This window comes from Hyla sarda, chromosome 3, assembly GCF_029499605.1.
Source record: "Hyla sarda isolate aHylSar1 chromosome 3, aHylSar1.hap1, whole genome shotgun sequence".
NCBI lineage: Eukaryota > Metazoa > Chordata > Amphibia > Anura > Hylidae > Hyla > Hyla sarda.
This window is the reverse complement of record NC_079191.1, coordinates 239,431,778-239,452,216: the sequence shown is the minus strand read 5'-3', so window position 1 is coordinate 239,452,216 and position 20,439 is coordinate 239,431,778. Positions and strand designations below refer to the sequence as shown.

At 42.2% G+C, this 20,439-nt stretch overlaps 1 protein-coding gene across 1 annotated transcript in view; it reads right to left on the bottom strand.

Annotated features, from left to right (window-relative positions):
- The window catches only part of CDC40 (cell division cycle 40), a 64,124-nt gene that overhangs the window by 11,433 nt on the left and 32,252 nt on the right, over positions 1-20,439 (bottom strand). Inside the window, exons 8-12 of the mRNA XM_056566312.1 lie at positions 17,549-17,623; positions 16,732-16,777; positions 14,199-14,300; positions 13,423-13,538; positions 7,060-7,193 (exon numbers count right to left, since the gene is read on the bottom strand). Of these exons, the coding sequence (XP_056422287.1) occupies positions 7,060-7,193; positions 13,423-13,538; positions 14,199-14,300; positions 16,732-16,777; positions 17,549-17,623 (473 nt within the window). The remainder of the gene's footprint in view (positions 1-7,059; positions 7,194-13,422; positions 13,539-14,198; positions 14,301-16,731; positions 16,778-17,548; positions 17,624-20,439) is intronic.

Here is a 20,439-nt window from a genome sequence, read left to right as displayed (position 1 = left end):
TAGTTTCAATACACACAAAGGGAATAAACATTTATATAGTAAAACATGTGTTACTGCAATCCTTTTCTGTGAGAAATACTTCATTTCCTTGAAAAATGTCAGGGGTGCCAACATTTACGGCCATGACTGTATACCCTTTGTTGGCAATGACAGAGGTCTAATGTTTTCTGTAAGTCTTCACAAGGATTTCACACACTGTTGCTGGTATTTTGGCCCATTCCTCCATGCAGATCTCCTCTAGAGCAGTGATATTTTACGGCTGTTGCTGGGCAACACAGACGTTAAACTCCTTCCAAAGGCCACTCCAGGACCTTGAAATGCTTCTTACGAAGCCACTCCTTTGTTGCCCGGGCAATGTGTTTGGGATCATTGTCATGCTGAAAGACCCAGCCACGTTTTATCTTCACTGATGGAAGGAGCTTTTCACTCAAAACCTCACGATACATGGCCCCATTCATTTTTTCCTTTAAACAGATCAGTTGTCTTGGTCCTTTAGCAGAACAACAGCCACAAAGCATGATGTTTCCACCCCCATGCTTCACAGTAGGTATGGTGTTCTTGGATGCAACTCGGCATTCTTTCTCCTCCGAATACAACGAGTTGAGTTTTTACAAAAAAGTTCTACTTTGGTTTAATCTGACCATATGACATTCTCCCAATACTCTTCTGGATCATCCAAATGCTCATCTACTGGCTTAAGCAGGGGAACACATCTGGCACTGCAAGATTTAAGTCCCAGGCGGCGTAGTGTGTTACTGATGGTAGCCTTTTTTTCTTTGGTCCCAGCACTCTGCTGGTCATTCACTAGGTCCCCGTGTGGTTCTGGGATATTTGCTCACCATTCTTGTGATCATTTTGGCACCACAGGGTGAGCTCTTGTATGGAGCACCAGATTGAGGGAGATTATCAGTGGTCTTATATGTCTTCCATTCTCTAATAATTGCTCCCACAGTTTATTTCTTCACACCAAGCTGCTTGCCTATTGCAGATTCAGTCTTCCCACCCTGGTGCAAATCTACAATTTTGTTTCTGGTGTCTTTCGACAGCTCTTTGGTCTTGGCCATAGTGGAGTTCGGTGTGTGACTGTTTGAGGTTGTGGATAGGTGTCTTTTATACTGATAACAAGTTCAAACAGGTGCCATTAATACAGGTAACGAGTGGAGGACAGAGGAGACCAAATACTTAATTTTCCACCATAATTTGCAAATAAATTCATAAAAAATCAGACTGTGATTTTATGGATATTCTCATTATGTCTCTTTTTTGCCCCACTGTATAATATCTATCTATGTATATATTATCCTATCTATCTATCTATGTGTGTGGAAAGAAAGTTTCAGCACAGGAAGGCCATCAGTGTGGTGTAGGTATCCCCCAGCTTGCCAGGCTGGATATACAAACAGTGCTCCTTTCAAGAAAACAGCACCAATCACTGGGTCCAGATTAAATGCAAGTTAAGATTCTTTATTGCATTAGAGCATGGGATGCAACGTTTCGGCGTACAAGCCTTTGTCATGCTTTTTTCACGCTGTTTTCTTGAAAGGAGCACTGTATATATATATATATATATATACACATATACATATATACATACACATATCCACATGTACAGGTGCTAGAAGTCAATGTGAGGAACGCAGGGGGAGTTGCATTCCTTGTCAATATTTTTTTTTAGCTTTTTTGGCTAATAGAGATAACCTGCACCCATACTCTGCTGCCCTTTCAGGGGCAGCACTGTCTGATAAAAGATCTACTTTAAAAACAAGGGAGGATTTTATAACAAAAAAAAAAAAAAAAGACCATAAAAATACACCTTCTCTAGTTAACCCCTTAAGGACGCAGGACGTAAATGTACGTCCTGGTGAGGTGGTACTTAACGCACCTGGACGTACATTTACGTCCTGTGCATAACCGCGGGCATCGGAGCGATGCCCGTGTCATGCGCGGCTGATCCCGGCTGCTGATCGCAGCCAGGGACCCGCCGGCAATGGCCGACGCCCGCGATCTCGCGGGTGTCCGCCATTAACCCCTGAGGTGCCGGGATCAATACAGATCCCGGCATCTGCGGCAGTGCGCGATTTGAATGAATGACCGGATCGCCCGTAGCGCTGCTGCGGGGATCCGATCATTCATAACGCCGCACGGAGGTCCCCTCTCCGTCCGGCTCCCGGCGTCTCCTGCTCTGGTCTGTGATCGAGCAGACCAGAGCAGAAGATGACCGATAGAACAGATCAGTATTAGCAATCATGGTATTGCTATGAATAGTCCCCTATGGGGACTATTCAAGTGTAAAAAAAAAAATTGTTTTAAAATGTAAAAGTAAAAGTAAAAAAAAAAGTGAAAAATCCCTCCCCCAATAAAAAAGTAAAACGTCCGTTTTTTTCCATTTTACCCCCAAAAAGCGTAAAAAATTTTTTTATAGACATATTTGGTATTGCCGCGTACGTAAATGTCCGAACTATTAAAATAAACTGTTAATGATCCCGTACGGTGAACGGCGTGAACGAAAAAAAAAAAAAGTCCAAAATTCCTACTTTTTTAATACATTTTATAAAAAAAAAATTATAAAAAATTAATTAAAAGTTTTTTATATGCAAATGTGGTATCAAAAAAAAGTACAGATCATGGCGCAAAAAATGAGCCTCCATACCGCCGCTTATACGGAAAAATAAAAAAGTTAGAGGTCATCAAAATAAAGGGATTATAAACATACTAATTTGGTTAAAAAGTTTGTGATTTTTTTTAAGCGCAACAATAATATAAAAGTATATAATAATGGGTATCATTTTAATCGTATTGACCCTCAGAATAAAGAACACACGTCATTTTTACCATAAATTGTACGGCGTGAAAACGAAGCCTTCCAAAATTAGCAAAATTGCGTTTTTCGTTTTAATTTCCCCACAAAAATTGTGTTTTTTGGTTGCGCCATACATTTTATGATATAATGAGTGATGTCATTACAAAGGACAACTGGTCGCGCAAAAAACAAGCCCCCATACTAGTCTGTGGATGAAAATATAAAAGAGTTATGATTTTTAGAAGGCGATGAGGAAAAAATGAGTCCTTAAGGGGTTAAACAAAAAAAAAAAAAAAACCTCAATGGATCAGATTTACTATTGCTGTTGCTGGTGAATTTTGGCTACATGTGTTCCAAAATTGTGTTTCATAGAATGTGTGACACATTTATTATACTGTGTGCACCAATAAGAATAGCAAAATGTGCCATTTTTTAACCCCTTAATGACCACGAGCGTATATTTACACTCGTGGCCGGCTCCCGTAATGTGAAGCACGCTCAGGTGCTGAGCGTGCTTTGTACCTGCGGGGTTCCGGATGCTATCAGCAGCCAGGACCCGTGGCTAATACCGGACATCGCCGATCGGGCTGTTGTTCGGTATTAACCCTTTAGGTGCCGCAATCAAAGTTGATCGCAGCGTCTAAACTGGAAGAAGATCCTGCCGGTTAGCTCAGCGGAGCTGTTCAGGACTGAGGACAGCGGGAGGGTACTTACCTTCCTTCCTTTTGTCCGATCGGTGTTTGATTGCCCCAAGCCTGAGATCCACGCTTAAAGGGGTATTCCGCCCCTAGACATTTTATCCCCTATCCAAAGGATAGGGGATAAGATGTCAGATCACCGCAGTCCCGCTGCTGGGGACCCCCGAGATCCCCGCTGCGGCACGTGCTATCATTACGGTACAGAGCGAGTTCGCTCTGTGCGTAATGACGGGCGATACAGGGGACGGAGCCGCGTAACGTCATGGTGCCGCCCCTCGTGACATCACGGCCCGTCCCCTTAATGCAAGTCTATGGGAGGGGGCGTGATGACCGCCATGCCCCCTCCCATAGACTTGTATTGAAAGAGGCGGGCCGTGACATCACGAGGGGCGGAGCCGTGACGTAACGATGCTCCGGCCCCTGTACCGCCCATCATTACGTGCAGAGCGATCCCAGGGGTCCCCAGCAGCAGGACCGCGGCGATCTGACATCTTATCCCCTATCCTTTGGATAGGGGATAAAATGTCTAGGGGCGGAATACCCCTTTAAGCAATCGAGCGCAGATAACAGATCAATTCTATGCTATGGCATAACATTGTTCAGTGTCTGCAATCAAACTATTGCATGTAATAGTCCCCTATGGGGGCTAAAAAATAAAAATAAAAAAAAGGACAAATATGATTTAACCCCTTCCTGAATAAAAGTTTGAATCACCCCCTTTTTCCCATAAAAAAAAAAAAAAAAAAAATGTAAACAAAAAATAAAATAAAAAAATGTGGTATATAATAGGGATCGACCGATTATCGATTTCTGACGTTATCGGTATCGGCAATTAACTTGCTGATAATGTCCCAATACCCCCCACCGCACAACGACCCCCCCCCTCCACCGCAAGCCACCCCCATTGCCTCCCCTATCCCCGGTTTTATAATTACCTGTTCCCGGGGTCTGGGGCCCACGCTACTTCTGGCTCCTGCTGCGTTACGCTGTTCGCCGCTGCGCAGCGCGGTGACGTCCTCAACGTGACGTCACCGTCAGTGCGCACAGTGACAGCGCAGAACGGGAGCCAGAGGTAACGCGGACCCCGGGAACAAGTAATAATAAAACCGGGGATAGGGGAGGCAATGGGGCAGCGGCGGTGGGGGCAGTGTGCGGGGGACAGAAGTGGGTGGCGGCGGTGGTCTCGGATTCAGCCAAAGCCGCTGCAGTTCATTGATTTAAAGCGCCCGCTTTAAATCAATGATCTGCAGCGGCTTCTTGGGGGTGGAAAAATAGCCGATAACTTATACGGGAATATCGGCATAAGTTATCGGCCTGAAAGGCCACAGATTATCGGTATCGGCCCTAAAAAAACTATATCGGTCGATCCCTAGTATATATAATGTTAATTAAACTGCACCGCCAATGGCGTTAACATAAAAAAATTCCAAAGTCCAAAATTGTGTATTTTTGGTCACTTTGTATACCCTTGAAAAATAATAATGTATAAAAAGCGATCAAAAAGTCCCATCAAAACAATCATGGTACCGATAAAAACTTCAGATCACGGCACAAAAAATAGCCCCTCATACTGCCCAGTATATGGAAAAATAAAAAAAGTTATACGGGTCAGAAGATGACAATTTTAACCATACTAATTTTGGTGCATATAGTTATAATTTTTTAAAGTAGTAAAATAAAATAAAAAAACCCTATATAATTTGGGAATCATCCGTATGGACCTAAAGAAGATATGGTGTAATTTTTACCGAAAAGTGCACTGCATAGAATCTTAGGCTCCAAAAAATTTCAAAATAGGATTTTTTTGTCCAAATGTTGCCCCACAATTTTTTTCTGGTTTTGCCATAAATTTTGGGTGAGATGATTGAGGTCACTACAAAGTACAATTGGTAGCGCAAAAAACAAGTCTGTAGGTGCAAAACAAAGCGTTTTGATTTTTAGAAGGAGAGATGGAAAATACGAAAGTGCAAAAACAAAAAAAAAACTCTGGTCCTTAACCTCTTGGGGACTCAGGGCGTACCTGTTCATCATATCGGGTCGGTCCCGGCGTCTAACGGTCATCGGGACCCAGGGCTAATAGCGCACATCACCGATCGCGGAGACATGTGCTATTAACCTTTTAGACACAGCAATCAACTTTGAATCGCGAACGGTGATGCATGCTATTAGTCCCGGGTCCCGACTCAGTCGGGCTGATCGGGACCACCACAGTGAAACCGCGGTGTCCTGATCAGCTAGGATGCGAGCGGAGGGTCCATTACCTGCCTCGGGCGCGTCCAACCGCTCCAAGCCTGAGATCCAGGCTTGAGTAATCGACCGCCGATAACGCTAATCAATGCAATGATATGGCTTTGCATTGAACAGTGCTGGCAATCAATGTTATACCCCCCTATGGAGGCTATAACATTGCAAAAAAAATATATATATATATATATATATATATATATATATATATATAAATATGATTTAAAAAATAATAAGGTAAATTAAAATATAAACATGTGGTATCGCCGCGTGCGTAAATGTCCGCACTATAAAAATATATTGTTAATTAAATCGCATGGCCAATAGCGTACGCAGAAAAAAATTCCAAAGTCCAAAATAGCGTCTTTTTGGTAACTTTTTACACCATACAAAAATGTAATAAAAAGCGATCAAAAAGTCAGATCAATACAAAAATTGTACTTCAAAAAATTATGCCTTATACTGCCCCGTATGCAGGAAAAAAAAAAAAGTTATAGTTATAGATGGCAATTTTAAACGTACATATTTTCCTGCATGTGGTTATGATTTTTTTTCAGAAGTAATACAAAATCAAACCTATATAAGTAGGGTATCATTTTAACCGTATGGATCGACAAAATATAGATAAGATGTAATTTACTGAAAAATGTACTACGTAGAAACGTAAGCCATCACTAGGGTCTTTAGGTGCAAAATTGAAAGGGTTACGATTTTTAAAAGGGGAGGAGGAAAAAACTGTGCAAAGTGCAAAAACCCTGAGTCCCCAAGGGGTTAACTAATATTTTCGCATGCTAAAATTGGCGTAGGTATGAACTGTACATATGCAAGTTACATTTACAAAGACTTTTTTGTGCAAAAAAGTGCTGCATTATGAGCAAAGATAGAATTGGCAAAAATAATTTTTTTTGAGTTATGAAAGTAAACTAGTGAAAAGATGGAAAAAAAAAATTGTCCATTCCCCCAAATGATTCCAAACTTTTAGCTGTGCACACATTCTAAGTTGCTCCAAGGAGTTGTTCCCTAGCGCACCAACTAATCTTAATTGAATTACTGTAGTAAATAAAATGCAGTTAAAACAGGCTCAAGCTGTTAACCATTAATTACAGATGCAAATATATGCGGCACAGGAATGCAAAAGCAAATCTGAACAAAAGATTGTGATATTTAGAATCAATACCATATGGAACACTAGAGCATACGCTTAGATGGGATAGAGGTTGATGAACACTTTTGCTTGTCCTCAAGAAATCTTTATGCTTACCAAAGTACCAATTTTATGTGTACATTCCCATAATTTCTGTTAAATATTGGACTTACCACTCCCAGACTCTCAAGCTCTTATCATCGGAGGTGCTTACAAAACGCCTGTTCTCATCAACAAAAGTTATTGTGTTGACAGCTCCCAGATGCCTGTCATATTCTTGGACAATCTCCCCACTTCGAATATCCCACTGAAAGTTTAAATGATAAAGAAATAAATTATATATTCTAAATTTACATAAATAATCAGGTCCCCTCGAATATACTCTATGCAGCTTTTGTTCTTGGAAATGTTCCTGTATTTTTTTACATTTTTTTTTTTTTTTACTAATCTTACCTACATGCTGCAGATTTGTTCCACATGGAGATGAAAGAAAAAGTGTGATATTAGAAAAATAAGTGTTAAAGCTGAACTTTATCAGCAAATATATTCACACACCAGTTTGGACATTTTTCATTTTGTGGTGGACTTACTTTTAACTTTGCATAGTAAGTACTTTTATTGCCAAGGTTTAGACATCAACCCCTTAGGGACCTTAAGGACTCAGCCCTTTTTTGCAATTCTGACCACTCTCACTTTAAGCATTAATAATAACTCTGGGATGCTTTTACCTTTTATTCTGTTTCCTAGATTGTTTCTTTGTGACATATTCTACTTTAACATACTGGTAAATTTTTGTCGTTAGGCTGCATCCACATCACGATTTCTCCATCCGACCCGAGTACACGATTTTTAGAACTTAAAATCGTATGAAATCGTATATAAAGTCGGATCCATTGACCTCCATTAAAAATTCGGATCCATTACACACATCCGATTTGATCCGCATCCGATTTCACACGATTTTTGTTCGGGTCTGAAATCGGGGTTGACCACGATTTCAGACCTGAACAAAAATCGTGTGAAATCGGATGCGGATCAAATCGGATGTGTGTAATGGATCCGATTTTTTAATGGAGGTCAATGGATCCGACTTTATATACGATTTCATACGATTTTAAGTTATAAAAATCGTGTACTCGGGCCGGATGGAGAAATTGGAGAAATCGTGATGTGAATGCAGCCTTACTTGAATGCTTTATTGGTGAAAAATCCCCAAATTTCATGAAAATTTAGCATTTTTCTATCTAACTTTGAAACTTTTTGCTTGTAAGGAAAATGAATATTCAAAATAAATTATACATTGATTCACATATACAATATGTCTACTTTATGTTGGCATGATAAAGTTGACATGTTTTTACTTTTTGAAGACATCAGAGGGCTTCAAAGTATAGCAGCAATTTTCAAAATCTGAATTTTTCAGGGACCAGTTAAGTTTGAAGTGGATTTGAGGGGCTTTTCTGTGAGAAATACCCCACAAATGACCCCATTATAGAAGTATAAAGTATTCAAAATGACATTCAGAAAGTTTGTTAACCCTTTAGGTGTTTCACAGGAATAGTAGCAAAGTGAAGGAGAATATTCAAAATCTTCATTTTTTTTTACACTTGCATGTTCTTGTAGAGCCATTTTTTGAATTTTTATAAGGGGTAAGAGGAGAGAAGTTTGACAACTTTTCATGTGTAAAAAAAAAAAAAAAAAAAATTTCCCCAAATTTTACATTATTACAAGGGGTAATAGAAGAGATGAGGTTACAAATTTTGGGGGGCATTTTTTCCTGAGCATTGAAATACCCCATGTGTGGACGTAAAGTGCTCTGCTGGAGCACAACAGGGCTCAGAAGAGAAGAAGTCACATTTGGTTTTTGGAAAGCAAATTTTGCTGAAATGGTTTTTGGGGGGCATGTCGCATTTAGTAAGCCCCTATGGTGCTAGAACAGCAAAAAAAAAAAAAACATGGCATACTATTTTGAAAACTACATCCCTCAAGGAACATAACAAGGGGCACAGTGATGACTTTTCGTTAAAGTCGGATGTGTAAATGACGTCACTAAAATGCTGTTTACACCTTGTAAAAATGTAAAATTTGGGGAAAAATCGGACAATCGGAAAAATCGGACAACATGCCCCACAAAATTTGTAACCTCATTACCTCTGAGTATGGAAATACCCCATACATGGATGTAAAGTGCTCTGCTGGCGCAATACAATGCTCAGAAGAGGAGGAGCGCCATTGAGCTTTTGGAGAGAGAATTCGGTTGGAATAGAAGGCTGGGGCCATGTGCGTTTACAAAGTCCCCAGTGGTGCCAAAACAGTGTACCCCCCCCCCCCCCATGTGACCACATTTTGGAAACTACACCCCTCACAGAATTTAATAAGGGGTGCAATGAGTATTTGGCACCCCACTGGCGTTTGACAGATCTTTGGAACAGTGGGCTGTGCAAATGAAAAATTACATTTTTCATTTTCACGGACCACTGTTCCAAAAATCTGTCAGACACCTGTGGGGCGTAAATGCTCACTGTACCCCTTATTACATTACGTAAGGGGTGTAGTTTCCAAAATGGGGTCACCGTTCTGGCACCATGGGGGCTTTGTAAACACGTTGCCTTAAACTCCAGAAAAATGTTCTCTCCAAAAGCCTAATGGCACTCCTTCTCTGCTGAGCATTGTAGTTCGCCTGCAGAGCACTTTACATCCACATATGGGGTATTTTCTTACTCAGAAGAAATGGGGTTACACATTTTGGGGGGTCTTTTTTCCTATATTATTCATTTTCCCATCCAACTTCGAAAATCGTCAAAGACCTGTGGGGTGTTAAGGCTCACTGTACCTCTTGTTACGTTCTGTGAGGGTTGTAGTTTCCAAAATGTGGTCACACGTGGATATTTATTTTTTTACGTTTATGTCAGAACCGCTGTAAAATCAGCTACCCCTGTGCAAATCACCAAGTTAGGCCTCAAATATACATAGTGCACTCTCACTCCTGAGCCATGTTGTGCGCCAGCAGAGCATTTTATACCCACATATGGGGTATTTTTGTACTCTGAAGAAATTGCGTTACAAATTTTGGGGGTCTTTAATCATTTTACCTCTACTGGGGCCCCTATCCCGCCACCGATGCCTGGGATCGGGGGCCCCAGCCTCAGGTTAAGCCACCGGGCACCCGCTCACGCCCTCCGGAACAGGGGCGGAGTGGGTGCCGTTAAAGATACCCCCACAGCAGGAGTCCTGACGGATAAGAACGATCGTGAGGTGGCACCAGTGCCACCTCACTCCTGCTGCTAAAGGATGATAGGTGCTGTCTCAGACGGCACCCATCATCCTTTTTTCCAGGTGACTGGAACCAGATTGCCCCCGGAATTGCCGTAAATCGCCCATCTGAATTGATCGGAAATTTGCAATGATCCCGGTCCAATCCCCGCCCGGCGAGCAGCAGGGACAGGAAATACTCAGGGCGTACAGGTACGCCCTGAGTTCTTAAGGATCGGGGATGCAGGGCATATGCATACGCCCTGCGTCCAAGAGGTTAAGGGCAGTGCTCGTTATATCCATTTGCGAGTATCCTATAATATGTGCACTTACATTTTGAGATAGTCTGCAAGTTGTATTTCAGATTTTTGTCCTAGAATATATTGAACAGTCTGACGTAGATCTTTCAGAGTTGCTTCTGCCTCAGCATTATTTCTAATACAACGGTGCTGGACCCTGATGAACAGCAAGTACCTTATGATATTGGAGATGTCACAATGGGGATAAGGATTGTGAGCTCCATGAAAAACAAATCCCTTGGTATAAACTAATGTAACAAACAAAGGCAGCTGCAGCCTCTCTGCATAGTTCTATAGACTCATGAGAGTTAATCAAATTTCACTACACATGCTCAGCCCACTGGTTCATTGTAGTGCTCCTCAGAGACCTAAGAGCACTTAGCATCCCTTTAACAGAGTCAATCTGACCTATCACCAGGACTACATTAGATAGTACTACTATCTTCAAAAAAATTCAAGACCCCTGAGAAGGAGGCTTTCTAACCACCTAACCTACAAATATGAGGGAATAATGGTTCTGCAGATGGCTTTCCGGGGGAAACTACACTGCTCAAAAAAATAAAGGGGACACTAAGATAACACATCCTAGATCTGAATGATTGAACCAATCGTATGAAATACTTTCGTCTTTACATAGTTGAATGTGCTGACAACAAAATCACACAAAAATGATCAATGGAAATCAAGCTTATCAACCCATGTGGGTCTGGATATGGATTCACACTCAAAATCAAAGTGGAAAACCACACTACAGGCTGATCCAACTTTGATGTAATGTCCTTAAAACAAGTCAAAATGAGGCTCAGTAGTGTGTGTAGCCTACACGTGCCCGTATGACCTCCCTACAATGCCTGGGCATGCTCCTGATGAGGTGGTAGATTGCCTCCTGAGGGATGTCCTCCCAGACCTGGACTAAAGCATCCGGCAACTCCTGGACTGTCTGTGGTTCAATGTGGCGTTGGTGGATGGAGCGAGACATGATGTCCCAGATGTGCTCAATCGGATTCAGGTCTGCAGAACAAGCAGGCCAGTCCATAGCATTAATGCCTTCCTCTTGCAGGAACTGCTGACACACTCCAGCCACATGAGGTCTAGCATTGTCTTGCATTAGGATGAACCCAGGGCCAACCACACCAGCATATGGTCTCACAAGGGGTCTGAGGATCTCTTCTCGGTACCTAATGGCAGTCAAGCTACCTCTGGCAAACACATGGAAGGCTGTGCAGCCCCTCAAAGAAATGCCACCCCACAACATTACTGACCCACTGCCAAATCGGTCATGGTGAAGGATGTTGCAGGCAGCAGAACGATCTCAACGGCGTCACGTGCTCAGTGTGAACCTGCTTTCATCTGTGAAGAGCACATGGCGCCAGTGGCGAATTTGCCAATCTTGGGGTTCTCTGGCAAATGCCAAACGTCCTGCACAGTGTTGGGCTGTAAGCACAACCCCCATCTGTGGACGTCAGGCCCTCATACCACCCTCATGGAGTCTGTTTCTGATCGTTTTAGTGGACACATGCACATTTGTGGCCTGCTGGAGGTCATTTTGCAGGGCTCTGGCAGTGGTCCTCCTGCTCCTGCTTGCTCAAAGGTGGAGGTAGTGGTCCTGCTCCTAGGTTGGTTGTTGCCCTCCTACAGCCTCCACCACATCTCCTGATGTACTGGCCTGTCTCCTGGTAGCGCCTCTATGCTCTGGACACTACACTGACAGACACAGCAAACCTTCTTGCCAGAGCTTGCATTGATGTGCCATCCTGGATGAGCTGCACTACCTGAGCCACTTGTGTGGGTTGTAGTCTCATGCTATCACTAGAGTGAAAGCACCGCCAGCATTCAAAAGTGACCAAATCATCAGCCAGGAAGCATAGGAACTGAGAAGTGGTTTGTGGTCACCCCCTGCAGAACCACTCCTTTATTGGAGTTGTCTTGCTAATTGTCTAATTTCCCCCTGTTGTCTGTTCGATTTGCACAACAGCATGTTAAATTGATTGTTAATCAGTGTTGCTTCCTGAGTGGACAGTGTGATTTCACAGAAGTGTGATTGACTTGGAGTTACATTGATGTGTTTAAGTGTTCCCTTTATTTTTTCTGAGTAGTGTACCGTATATACTCGAGTATAAGCAGAATTTTTCAGCACGATTTTTTGTGCTGAAAACGTCGCCCTAGGCTTATACTCGAGTGAAGGAAAAAAAAATTATAGGCATACTGGTGGGGGTGCCGAGGAGGATGGGCCAGGCCGTCCACCGCACCCAACTACGCTGCAGGGACCATTCGAATTCAAGTGGAGAGGGTGAGCCAGTCTGGACCATCCGTCTTGATTGGAAGGCCCCCTTCACCGCTCTGGGCCAGGGGCGTCCCTGGACACGGACGTCCCTCTGCAGCGTCATCAATGCAGCATCACTAGTACGGGGCAGGCCCGGAGGGGAGAAATGGTCAAGATGGACAGTGCGGACTGGCTCATCTCTCCCCTTTGAATTCGGACGGTCCCCAAAGCTTAGGTGGGCGAAGATGGATGGCTGCTAGGGAAGGACCAACAGAGCTACAACTGGGGAAGGGAGTAGAGAACAAGAGAGGAGGGGGGTATGATGAGGAAGGTCTAGATGATGACCAGGGGGGATAATGGGGGTCTGGACGATAACAGGGGGTCGGGATGGTGAGGGGGGGGGGGGGGGGGAGTTGGAGATGATGTATTTTCCACCCTAGGCTTATACTTGAGTCAATAAGTTTTTCCCAGGTTTTTGGGGTGAAATTAGAGGCCTCAGCTTATATTCGGGTCATCTTCTACTAGACTATATACGGTATGTCAAAAAGTCCAACCACAATTACATTTCTGTTAAAACTTATTCTTAATACAGAAATTACCAATGTAGGATCTAGTGAATAAGATATGAAGCATTTGTTGAACAAATAGTTGTTAGAAATCAAAACCCACTTTTAAACAGTCAAAATAACCGTAGAAGCTATGTGAAGGACACTGCTACTCACCTGTACAATTTTTTTATCAGACATTCCTGCCACAAACAGATTTTGTTTATCTTCATCCGGATTGAATTTAACACAATATGGCACCTTTCTGTTTGTAAACCTGGATATACACTGACCTAAAACAAAAAATATATAGCTTATAAATAACCCTGGTTCATTTAATGGGGTGTTCCCAACTACCTTTTTATTTTGTTTGCGCTGTGGCAGTCAGTGCAGCTTCCTAGTTTTATGCAGAGATGTGTGGGATTCCCCCGCAGAGTTCAGGCCAGTTGCATACACACGCACACACAATCACAGACATTCACACACACAGACATACACAAGCAGTCAGTCGGATACATACTTCAAATCACCTTACTAGTTCTCATCTTGCACATAGGAGCTTGTTCTGACTGTTGAGTTTTTTGATCATATGATCAAATTGTCCTACTCTCACTCCAAGAAAAAGACTGAGGACACTCAGATATATGCTTTTCTACAGAACCTACCCTTCCATAGGAGTCAGACAGCTGTAAACAGACAGATAAAATGGCGGGCTTCACACTGCCAGAGACAGCCGGCAGTGTGAACGTAGCCTAAGAAATACCCCTCTCCGCTCTACAGGATTGTTGTTTTTTTTTATCTCAATAGGAGATGCTTTTTTTTTGGATAGAAAAAAATGTCCTACAGCTAAAGCAAAGAAGAACTGCAGTTTCTTATGAAAGCACAGACATTCACAAAACTTTACACAGAGTTTCCAGCTATTACATTTAATATTTAAACCATTAAACTATTACCTGTTTCAGAGTCCCATAATTTGAGATAGCGGTCATATGCTGCACTTAGGATTTGGGTGCCAGCATTGTTGAAACAAATGTCACGAACAGCTTTACTATGGCCTAAACAGCAACAAAAACAAAAATGTATATACATCCAAAGTAGTACGTCAGCAGTGATCTATGAATATGATCTTTTTATCATTTTCACCAGTGTTACTTCTCCAATCATTTAGATTAGGTGTTAAGAGATATAACTGCATGTCAAGCAGTTACCAAGGCAACTACAGTATATCACACCAAGTGATTTTCACTTATCACATTAATTTGTAGAATCCTGCATAACACTCTCTGGGTGTTGTAAGGCAAGTATACCACCCAGCTTAGCAGTTGCATCTCTCCATGCTCGATCTGAATACTGGGTGTGAGTAACGCTAGATTCACACTTCAAAATATAACCAACTTGTCAATAAATTTAAGATGACAGTTTTATCTTCACACACTGGTTTAAAGTGAACCCCTGCCAATGTAGGGTTATGCTGGATAGGCGCATGCTTCTTGATAAATCCAAGGACTTCTGAGGCTGCCTACTAGCAGGCTAAAATAGCTATACATTTGGTGAGTGGGGGTGACTGTGCCCACTGTGTGCAAAGCATCACCCCCTCTGCAACAAGCTCAACCCAATTGACAAGCAAGGGGCAGATCTGCAAATAAATTGTGACTTTTGGCCTATCTGCTCTAGGTGCAGACCTTAATGGATTTCCCCCTATACCTTAAAAAAGGAACCAAGCATTAGATGTTACCATATATAATGCTTGGCAATGTGTATATATATGGTAAAATCTTTATCCTCACCATCCCCGAGGTACATTTTTTTTCTCTCCCAGGGATGATGAGGATATGAAGTTTGTAAGTTACCCCCAATGCCCCATAAGTATTGTGCTTGACTGGGAGCTGTACTTACCTAGTCCCGTTGCTCCGGCCGTGGGGACGCCCCCTGCAGTGATTGATGGCCCGCATCACCTGTCTGCTCCACCTGAGCGATGACGTGGGCCGCCAATCACAAAAATCTTCTCAATAGTGTTATTGGGGAGACCTAAGCACCATGGGACATCTAAAAGCGGTTCCTAGGGTAAGAGGAAGAAAGAGGCACTGATGCTGACAAAACTACCCTGACAGGACCAGTGCATCATTACCCTAAAAGGCAGATTAGAACTATGGTGTAATCATTAAATTGTAAAACATAAACCCACTTTGTATTAGTCCAGATGATAAACAGCTAAATCAGGAGCTCCAAGTGAAAAATCACCTTGACCGGAAAGAAAGGAAGGAGCGGAGAAGAGAGGAGGGCTATAATCCAGGTGTGCAAACTATGGGGGGGGGGGGGGGCAACGGAATTCACAAACATCCTCCCAAGAAGGAGATGCAAAGATAACGCATCTAGGGCTCAAAGACAAACCAGAATTAAGCGGGAAAAGAGCAGAAGGAGAAACTGTCTACGTGTAAACTTTTTCAGAGACAGTGCGAGGTGTGGGAGAAGCCAGTTGCCTTATGAGAAGAGTGCTGAAGGACCACAGACTTTAGCAACTTAGCTGTAAACTGAATAGGCTAGGCCAAAAAAAGTGGAGAACCGACCAGGGAAAAGTGGTCGAAGTGGGGAACAGCAGGAATGGAATCCTTAGGGTCTATTCACATGGCAGAATTTCTGCACAAATTCTGTTTCCGCATTCATTTGGGTGGTTTCTGGCTTGTGCAGATTGTGTGGAATAGGTGCAGAATCCGCATGCAGAAATTCAGAAGTGTGAATGGGAGTGCGGAATCTAGAAGTCTATTGAGCTGTGAGGCGTAATTCCGAATACACAAAATCTGCCATGTGAATAGACCTTTACAGGGGAAGTATATAGATTCCAGGGGAAGGATATAGTTCTGAAGAAAAGTTGTGCCCTAGGACCAAATAAGAAACTGTAGGACACAGACTGAAAAGTCTGTAAAGGAAGTTGTGAAGTAGTGAGTAGACTGCACTATCTATCCTGAAGAGAGGTAGGTGGAGACTCAAAGTATGTTACGCCAGGGAATGCCAGCAGGCATTCCTAATTCTGAGGAACCTACCCCAGAGAAAAAAAAAACAGATGTAAGTGTCATGGCAGGTCAGTCACAGGTGAGATGTGACAGGGGAGGTATATCACAGCCCCGGAGTTGTCTGCGGCACGCTTATGAATGTGTTGCGGCAGCACATTAGTTAGAAAAATGCTGTTCAGAGTGTCACCTATCACTCCTGTCTGTTGCACTGCAGGGAGGTGATTTGTACAGAACAGGAAGTCTCAGCTTAGTTTTTAGGCCTAGTGGCCAAAATGGAAACTTCAAATTTTTTTATCTATATTTTGAAATCCTGAAATTTTTAACAAACATTACCAAACGTTTGTAAAGAATACCGGTACATATAAACACCTATTAAGATTTAAGCAATAGGACATTTCCTTCAACAGGTAAACATTCTTTTGTTCCAAGCAGACCCTAAGGAAATTGAAATGTATTAACAAAATTCATACTGTACCTATGAATGTTCGTAAACATCTTCGTTCATTGTATACTTCCCAAAGCTGCAACAAGAAGAGATTTCACAAAAACAAAATGTAACTTACATATTTTTTACTGGAATTTCTTTACAAAGTTTAAGAAAATAAAGCATGGGTAAGGCATATTGTTTGGTCATGCATATGAATACACAAATATATGAAGGATACACAAGTGTATGAATAATATTTTATTATAATGAATATGGTTATGTATCATGTATCAATGTTCGTTTTGAATGAATTTCATGTTAATATCAAAGTATATTCCATAGAGATGATATAAGGAGAGGAAATTTTCATAGTGAACTTTCCAGGTTTAAAAAGTGTACCTGTCGCTTAAAAATTTTTTTGATATGTCCTAGACACAAGTCAAATGTTTTGATCAGTCAGGCTCTGAGTGTTCAGACCCCAATCAATTGCTAGATAGAACTGGGAGAAAAGCATGGCTGACCAAGAAAACAACCCCATAGACTTACAATGTAAGTTTGTCTCTCAGAGCACTCTACTCCCAGCTCGTTCTAGCGATTGCTCGGGATCCAGGCACTCAGAACCTGACCAAAATTTTTTTGACACGTTTGGGACCCCCACTTTCTCTTGTACAGGGCCCCGGGGGTGAATGGGGTGTGTCAAATTGCACAAAACATCTCTCAATGCTTCTCTATGGGAGAGCCTAAGCGCTGCACTCGGGAACCTGCAGTTCTCCCATAGGGCTGCATGGAGGGGGCATGTTAGCCATCATTTTGTGGCTCCTACAACCAGCACCAGAGTTTTAAGGACCTGAGAATTTTTACTAACCTTAATCTTGCAATCCATAGAAGAAGACAGAAGTAAATGGCCAGAAAGGGGAAATAATCTTACAGCACTAACACCCTAAAAGAAAGAAGGAAAGATAGATAAAGCAAATTACATTATAAAAAAAAAATTGTAATACTAAGTCTATAGCTAGCTGCATAGAGTAGGAGAAAACCAATTTAAAGTAGTCCCACCCACCAACCTAAAACTGTATATCACATCCATAAATGAGTGCAAATGGTGACGCACAGCTCTCACGTCATCAGGACGTGACAGCCGCGTAAAATCTTCAGCGTCCGCATACAGAGCGCATCGCTCGGGGCGTGTAACTCCACATCACTAGGACCTGGAGTTGAAGAAAATACATATGCGATTAAGGGGGACGGCTTAGTCACCATCCTCCGGGACCCAAAGTTTGACTGCCAGTGGGGGACACCCCTGCAGAGTGCATCTAAAGGGGGTGAATTACAGTATTTTACAGGACATTTATGGAAGCAGGTATCATTTCGGATCACAAGGAGATAGTGGTATGAGGCGTTCCGCTTGTTTCTGGTCCAAGACCCCTAATTACACGTATGTCTCAGAAAAGACCTGAGTTTCTCTTTAATACGTCGGGTAGGATTCAGATTCAACTTTTCATAAGCCTTCTCATCTGCTAGCTGGCGTCTCGCCTCAGTCTCATACTGATTAGTGGACCACACCACAATACTCCCTCCTTTGTCAGCCCTCGAGACCACTAGATCTTCCCTTCTTGCTATCCACTTAAGACCTTTCCTTTCCTCCACAGAAAGATTATTAGAAGCTTAGGGATATACAAGAGCCTTCATATCCTTTCTGACAGCCTTCAAAAACAAGTCTATAGGACTCCCTGTTAAAAGAGGGGGATTAAACGTAGATGGGACCCCTCCTGTGAAGCGTTCTGCACCTATATCATTTATCTCACATAAGGATGCATCAATAGCTGCAAGTTCAGCTAAAATATAGGTGTATCCTGTCATGTCTGTGCCAAAACCCTTCTCAGGAATAAACCCCAAAGGGCCAATTTTACGTGGGGTGTCACTTTCTTTCAAAGTAGGAATGCTAGTTTTATGACTCGCAAAAAACTTGATTTATTTTTCTTACCGCTTTAAATAAATCAATTTCAAAAGAAGTAAAATCAAAATTTTCAATGAAACCGAAATTCAGGCCTTTAGATAGAGCTTGAACTGTATTTTGGGGGAGAATGACGTCTGTCAAAATCTCCAAACACTCCTCAGTTACTCCTTCCACGATACCCCTTTTCGTTTCTGAAACCACTTGCCTCGAGGAATTTCTCTTTCCACCACCCCTCCTCGTTTTTCTTCTAAAGGGGGTCCCTGCGTGTGACTAACACTTTATCTGGCCGTATGTGAACAGGAATATGTATTTAGTACTAAGAATCCGTATGTCAGCCACACTCGTGCATTTTGGAGATATATGGACGATATACCAATTGTCTGGGAGGGATCACAAGAGTTTTTGTAATTTCATGTCGTATATGGTGATAAGAGTCTGGAGTTTTTAGATCTACACCTCTTTGTTAAAGACAACCATTTGAAATCACAAGGATTCAGGAAAAAAGGTGTCTAAATTCTTTGTTACACAATAAAAGTTCACATCCTGCATACATCAAAAACGGAATTCCTTATAGTCAGCTTCTAAGACTTAAAATAATAGTAATGGAGAAGATTTCAACATACAAGCGGAGGATTTATTAACAAGACTAAAAGTCAGTATCCAGAGCGAGTGTTGCAAAGAGCATATCACAAGGCCAAACCAGAGATAGGGAAAGTTTAATTTTCAGGAGGAAACCTGTTACTAGGGACGACAACAGAAATAGAAGATTCACATCTGCCTTTAAAAACAGTCCCTTGAATAATACTGTAAGAGCTGCTATAACTAGCAATTGGCATTTATTGTCCTCAGATCCTGATATTGCAGAGACTTCATAATAGACCTACCATTACCTTCAGAAAAAACACCACCATATCAGACTACATTAAAAAACATAAAAATCAAAAACAATACAAGTTGGAAGAGAACTGGCTAACCTCGTGTGCCCTGAAGGGAAATAAAAAGTGTGGATTCTGCCCTCAATGCAAGCTTAACTCCAATTCTCCCAGCGGCATTCTTGGAGGTTACAATTACGTTATAAAAGGAGTTGATAACCTGCCGAAGTACATTTGTGGTGTACTTCAGGATTTAAAGCTGTGAAAAATATTACAATCGGGAAGACTGAGAGACAACTCTGGATTAGGATAAGGGAACATATATATATTAAGTGAAAAAAGGTGGAGGATCGCCGAAATTTGTTCATCATCATATGCAGGCAATACACAACAGTGACTGTTCACACTTGAAATTCAGAGGTTTGGAGCTAGCAGGATAGATAGGAGCCGGTTATTATTACAAGCTGAGGCCCGCTGGATTTTGTGCTTAGACGGGCAAGGCCCCTTAGGGTTAAAGGATAGGCTAGATATATCCCCTTTTCTTTGAATTATAATTGTGGTATTAAGAAAGTAGTAAAGCGTAATTAGTCTATACTCCCTTTCAGTTAATAAGGAGATTTATTTTGTTCTGTTCTTCATATTTTTGTTTTTACTGCAATCACATCACGGGATCACATGACCACTATACTGCACAGCGCGATGACATAACCGAGGACGGAAGAAGCACAATCTTTTGCATGAAACCATCGGCAGTCGCCTCTGAGTGCCCCATGCTACTTTGTCAGTCGACCCGGAGGAGCAGCCCGAGATGGGAGCAGTGTCACCAGAATTTATGCGGTGAGTGCAGGACGCCTGTTCAGTTCTAAGTTGTACTAGTGTTGATACCTATTATCATACTGTCCTAGCACCGTTGTGACTGGAGTTATC